Source organism: Panthera uncia, chromosome F1 (genome assembly GCF_023721935.1).
Source record: "Panthera uncia isolate 11264 chromosome F1, Puncia_PCG_1.0, whole genome shotgun sequence".
Classification (NCBI taxonomy): Eukaryota; Metazoa; Chordata; class Mammalia; order Carnivora; family Felidae; genus Panthera; species Panthera uncia.
The window spans coordinates 63948876-63955246 of NC_064813.1; the positions used below are offsets into that span (position 1 = coordinate 63948876).

The following is a 6371-nucleotide window of genomic DNA, read 5'->3' on the forward strand; positions in this document are numbered from 1 at the left end:
GCTCCACACCGTCAGTGCACAGCCCAACATGGGGCTTGAATTCACAAACCATGAGATCATGACCTGAACCAAACTCAAGAGTCAGACGCCCAACGTACTGAGCCACCCAGGTGTCCCAGGGAACCCTTTCCTTAATTCATACAATGAACAGTAATTGAATATCTACTTTGTGCAAAAGGAAAAATACCAGCACTGAATGATAGTGTTAAACAAACTTGGTCTCTGTCTTCACTGACTTTGTAATTTATTGGCAAATAGCGAGAAATAAGCATATAAATCAATAATTAAAATGTGTGCTATGAAAAGAATCTCCTAGTTGCAATGACAAAATAAAGGTTGGAAGATAGGGTGTTTACGTAATGTGGTCAGGTAGGACGTCTTTGAAGAAGAGACATTAAGGTGGAGACCAAAGAATGAGGAGGTGCTACCCTGGAGGAGGAGACAGAGGTACACAACAATGGGGTTTTGTTGTAGAATGTTCCAAGCAGAGCGGAGTGTGATTCCAAAACTTAGGGGATGTAGCTGATTTCTCTTTTTATGTGGAATCTTTGTAGCCTTGTTGCTGTTTTCAGTGCCAAGGCAGTGACAAACTCAGGCCCATCTGGGATAGGGTGACCGGTATGCTGAAGGACTTTGAGGTGGGACAGTCAGAGGTCCTTCCGCTAGAAGCAAAGATAATCAAGTCAGGACACGAAAGCCGTGCTCTAGCGTTGGTGAAATAGAGTCGTATGGGGTCCAGAAGGTCACTTCAGGACCAATGTGTGAGAGTGACAAAGAGATGAGTTTCAGTTCCTGGAAACTCACATTTCAACAATTCAGATTGGTACTTTTATTTTGTAACAAGTCAGCTCCTCAATCGGGAAACTATAAATTAATGCTGGGCACACTAGACAGGAAAATGGTATAATGGCAGGGAGGGGAAGAAACTTAAAGTATATGCATCACCTAGTGTGTACTTTTACGCGCTGCCTTTTATATATTTTATCGGAGAAATGGAAGACATTGAAAGGCAGCTATGGTGTTCTCACAGGAGACCAACATCAGACTAAGCCACTCTGTGATCGTGATGATATGAGGAAAAAAAAATCTTGTAGAAGCATGTACAAAAATGAGATCACCATACAAACTATAAAAAAGAATCTCCCTCTCCTAGCTAATATGAATGACTGTTGCTTCTCTATCAGTTACAGCTTTTGCCTGACTTCTAGATAAGATTCATTAAGATGCCTGCTCATAGATTTATGTCCAGTAACTGGTGGGATTCACTCGAGATGAAGCCCTGCTTCCAGGAGGCTGACCCCAGATCACCTAACACGAATCCATGAATCCTTTGGAAATTCCACTGTGTGACCCCCCTCATGGCGGTGAGTCAGTAGAACCCATTCCATTAAACAACAGGTAGGTGGACACATTTTAGAACAAATGTAGTTTCTTTTTACAGTCCTCTCACGTAACCCTCACCACATACATTTATACACAAGAAAATACAGACTCAAGGACACAAATGACTGCCTAAGGACAGGCAGGCAAAGAGCGGGGGTCAGGAGTACAAGCCTTGAGACAGTCACCACTTGGGACTTTGGTTATGTCTCTTCAACCGCTACCAACATTCCTGAGCTTAGAAGTGATGAACAACAGTTCTGAAGCCAGAGCGTGGGCGCTTATAGCCGTGTGACCTGGGTCACATCATGAGAGTCTCTGTGCCTTGGTTTCCTCAAACGTGAAATGGAGTAGCCACGGCACCAACCTCACCGGGTAACTGCGAGGGTTAGTGCAAGGGCCGTGCCAAGCAAGATGCGTGTGACCTAGCAGAGGCTCAGTAAATGGGTATTTTATTAGAGCTGTGGTTGAAGTGAACGTTTCTGAGGCTCCAAAACCCATGCTTCCTCCGACCCCCAGAACAGGCAGCTCCAATCAGAGAGGCATCTCAAAGGAAGAGAGATGTAGGGTTGAATCAGGCACACGATCGGGGAAGTGATTGCTCAGAAAGAGGTGGGGAAACGCGGTCTCTTCGGGCCTGTGAGGTGAGACAGGAAATGCAAGGGTGCATTGGTTATGGGAAGGGGGGTGATAGGATGGGGCTGTGTTTTTCAGAGCCAGAGTCCAAGAGTCTGTGTGCAGAAGTCAGTGGTGATGGGAGTGGGGTGGGCATGGAGGAAGCGGTGACAAGATAGGGAGCGTTTGGGGACAGCCTCTTGGAGCCCAGGTGGTGGAAGGCAACGTGGCATCTGTCCGAGTGCCTCCCAGGAGGCTGGCTTGAGCCGGATTCTCACCTGCCTCTGGGGCTGGAGGTCTCTCCCTTGCCTGAGCCCCTTGTGGCCTGAAACAGTCAGAGTGGGCTCAGGGGACCCTGACCCATGGGGATAGGACTCTCTGAAGAGGAGAAAAGGCTCCTGGATCCAGTCTTGGTCTCCCACATATGTCTGAGCCAGGAAAGACGGAAGCAGATGTGGGCGATGTTCAGCTGCTGGTAGGTGAGCCGACGGCCACACTAGCTATGCGATTCTGGGACCCAGAACACGGGATTTGAAAACAGCTAATATTTTGAAATCAGAGAGTTGGCTTAGTGGAAAGATGACTGAAATAAGGATTTGGAATGTCCTGTTGTGAGAATCATAGACTACCACATTGGAAGAGACTTTGAAGGCCATCCTGTCCATCGTCCTCCCCATTCGATACTTAAATTCACTCTACAACCGAGAGAGTGGCTAACTGTGCTAACACCTGCTTTGAAAATGTTGAGAGACAGGAAGCTGCCCTGTGTGTGCTGCACGGAGGGCAGAACGTGGGGGCTCCTGTGAAAATTATTCATGACACAGGAACGGTGAATACAAAGATCATGAGGTGTTTTATCATCTCAGAAGCAGACGTATTTGAAAAGACTTCACCCAGAGGCGCTTGGGTGGCTCCGTCAGTTGAGCGTCCAACTCTTGATTGAGGTTCAGGTCATGATCTCAGGGTCTATGGGTTTAAGCCCTGCGTCGGGCTGTGAGCTGCCAGCGTGGAGCCTACTTGGGATTCTCTGTCTCCCTCTCTCTGCCCAACCACCACCCCTCTCAAAATAAATAAATAAACATTAAAAAAAAAAGAAAAAGAAAAAGAAGGACAAAACTTCACCTAGAGAGGGGCGTATGCAGGCTCTCTAACTGGGGAGGTTAAAGACACTTGCTGACATAAGAATTTTAGATCCAGAAGGTGGGTGCTTCTGGAATTATTCCATGTTTGCAAGACCTTACCGATCTACACAAACCGTTGGTTTCAGAAAAGCTAATTGGCGGAAGGATAAAACATCATCAATAACAATTACACACAAAAGATGATAAAGAATACTTGTTGAATTTAACTTCTCTGGGTGGACAAGGGTAATGGGTTCTTCAACAGGGTTACAGGAAGCGATGCAAGAAAAAATTATGATGCTAACTTCCTGTAGAAAAAAAATTAATGTTTATTTATTTTTGAGAGAGAGAGAGAGGGAGAGAGAGAGAGAGGGAAAGACAGCACGAGCAGGGGAGGGTCAGAGAGAGAGGGAGACAAGAATCCAAAGCAGGCTCCAGGCTCTGAGCTGTCAGCACAGAGCCTGATGCGGGGCTCGAACCCACGAACCGTGAGATCATGACCTGAGCCGAAGTCTGCCCCCTACCGACTGAGCCACCCAGGTGCCCCATTAAGTTCCTTTAGATATATGGAGCCCATGATGCCGTGGGGACAACAAGAAGGATGTGTTCAGGGGCAATTAAAAAATATCAGTTAAATTCAGGCTACAAAAAAGTTCAAGCACATTGGAAAAACATTAACGAGTTCATAGGTTTGTGCTTTGTTATTCTGGGCATTGGTGCGGACACACAGCAGTTAATTAAGTACTACCTTTACTCTCAAGGATCTTGCCAATTCAAGGGGGAGAGCACACTCATTATAAAGGTACTACGGCGTGTTTAGTGGGCACTGTAAACATTAGGAGGACATAGAAGAAGGAACAAGGGAGTCAGGAAAGGCTTCACTGAGGAGTTGACACTTGACCTAATATTGAAGGATGAGAAACAGTGGCCAGGTGGAGAAAAAAGAGAGAGGGGCAAACCGGAAGCGCATGGTTAGGAGGGGCACAGATGTCAGAAATGCAGTGAAGCAAAGATTTATGTGTTAACATTATTTGTCTCCTATAATTAGAGAGGTGAATGCGCGTTCCCTGCAGATCCAAGAGGTCCAAGAGAAGTGCCTTAAACACTGATTGCTTTGAATCAATTGAGCATTTTAAAGTCTCAAACTCAGAAGTTTATTTGCACCGCGGGGCACATGGGTTTAGGAGTAACATTTGAGTTTGAGTGAGTGGTATGGGCTGAAGGGAAAGCGTATGGGCTGCGTTAATTGTTATATTCACTAGTTTGATTTAAAAAATGGTTTCATTGAATACCTTGAATGTGAAAACCATTGTCCCAAGTATTAGGACTACAAAAAGAAGACACAGCAGCTTGTCAATATGGAAGCTAGAGTTTGGACAGCCCTCTCCAGAGGCACTGTGACCTCTACCGGGTATGACATGGCTGACACTGGCCACCATTTTTATGCATTTGTAGTCACATTGCAATGTTTTGTGTTGGTGGTTTCTTTTCTCTCTCTCCCTCCCCCTCTCCCTCTCCCTCTGTCTCTCTCCCTCCCTGTCTCTCTGTATCTGCTGCACACTGTGCTTGAAAACAATTAGAATGTGCCACACTTTTTTGGCATGAAATTTCACCAAGCCAGCTCTGTATCCCCAACCTCTAGTCATACAATCAGTTTTGTGAAAATGCAGGATATATATTTCCTGCCACCTGATTGGTTCTTTTGGAGTCCACAGTCACCAGATTTGTGAAACACCCCACTCCTCTTTCCGCCAGAAACACCCACAAGGCAAATTCACACCTTCGCCTCTGAGGTTGAGGTTAGAAGAGTAAAACATCAGTGATGCTTTAAAAACTGCATCTGATGATGCCAGGCATCTGGCTGGCATTCTTCCTAAGGGGGTAAAGTCCCAGGTCACTGGGGGAACCTCCCCCGTTGCCTCGCTATAGAAGAGAACACGCATTTCCCTAAGTCCGGCTCTCTCCTGCTCAGCATTTGCTCATGTACTTCTTGTCTGAACTGTCTATTTTCTTCATTTCTCTAACTAACTGGTACTGTGCCTGGAAAGTTCTGGAGCTTCCTCCTCTGAGAAGCCTCTCAGTCACCCTGGTCTGAGAAACGAGGGATTCTGTGTCTCCCTCTCTCACTGCCCCTCCCCTCTCACTCTCAAAAAGAAATACACATTAAAAAAATTTAATGAAAAAAAGAGTAATAAAATGCGGCCTTTAAATAAATTTAAAAACACAATAAAGAGAAATGAAGTGTTGAGTTGGGCTTGGCGGTCACCTCCACTCAGTTTCTTCTCCTTCCCTTCCCCACCCCAGCCTCCCATGGAACGGAGAAACCATTCGAGCCTGGCTGAGTTCGTGTTCCTTGGTTTCCCCAAAGTGGGACATGTCAGGGGCTGGCTTTTTGCCCTGTTGCTGTTGGCATATCTGTTCACTTTCTGCGGCAACTTGCTCACCTTCTTGGCCATACGACTGAACGCAGCCCTGCACACACCCATGTACCACTTTGTCAGTATACTCTCCTTATTGGAACTGTGGTATACGGCCACCACCATCCCCAACATGCTAGCCAATCTTCTCCGTGAGAAGAAGACCATTTCTTTTGCTGGATGCCTCCTTCAGACCTACTTCTTCCACTCCCTAGGGGCCTCTGAATGCTACCTTCTTACAGCCATGGCCTATGACCGATACCTGGCCATCTGCCGACCCCTCCACTACCCTGCAGTTATGACCCCGACACTCTGTGGCAAGTTGGCTGCTGGTTGTTGGACTTGTGGCTTCCTGTGTCCCATTTCTGAAGTCATCCTGGTCTCCCAGCTCCCCTTTTGTGGCTATAATGAAATTCAACACATCTTCTGTGACTTCCCACCTCTGCTGAGCCTGGCCTGCAAGGACACATCCACTAATGTCCTTGTGGACTTTGCTATCAATGCCGTCATCATCCTTATCACCTTCCTCTTTATTATGGTTTCTTATGGAAGAATCATCAGTGCTGTACTGAAGATAAAAACAGCAGAAGGAAGAAAGAAGGCCTTCTCTACCTGTGCATCACATCTCACTGTAGTGCTCGTCTTTTTTGGGAGTATCATTTTCATGTATGTGCGCCTGAAGAAGAGCTATTCCCTGACCCTTGACCGGACACTTGCTGTAGTCTACTCTGTACTAACACCACTCGTCAACCCAATTATCTACAGTCTTCGTAACAAGGAACTCATTAAGGCCATCAAGAGGACCATCTTCCAGAAGTCAGGAAGGGCTCACCATTGA

At 46.4% G+C, this 6371-nt stretch overlaps 1 protein-coding gene across 1 annotated transcript; it reads left to right on the forward strand.

The window, feature by feature from the left end:
* The first annotated feature begins 5426 nt into the window (after positions 1 to 5426).
* On the forward strand, positions 5427 to 6371 carry LOC125925990 (olfactory receptor 6N2). The gene has a single exon (XM_049635294.1). The coding sequence runs from the start codon at positions 5427 to 5429 to the stop codon at positions 6369 to 6371; it is 945 nt and encodes a 314-aa protein (XP_049491251.1).

Coding starts and splice junctions, on each gene's coding strand:
- LOC125925990 (XM_049635294.1), top strand. CDS start 5,427: ATGGAACGGAGAAACCATTCGAGCCTGGCTGAGTTCGTGTTCCTTGGT.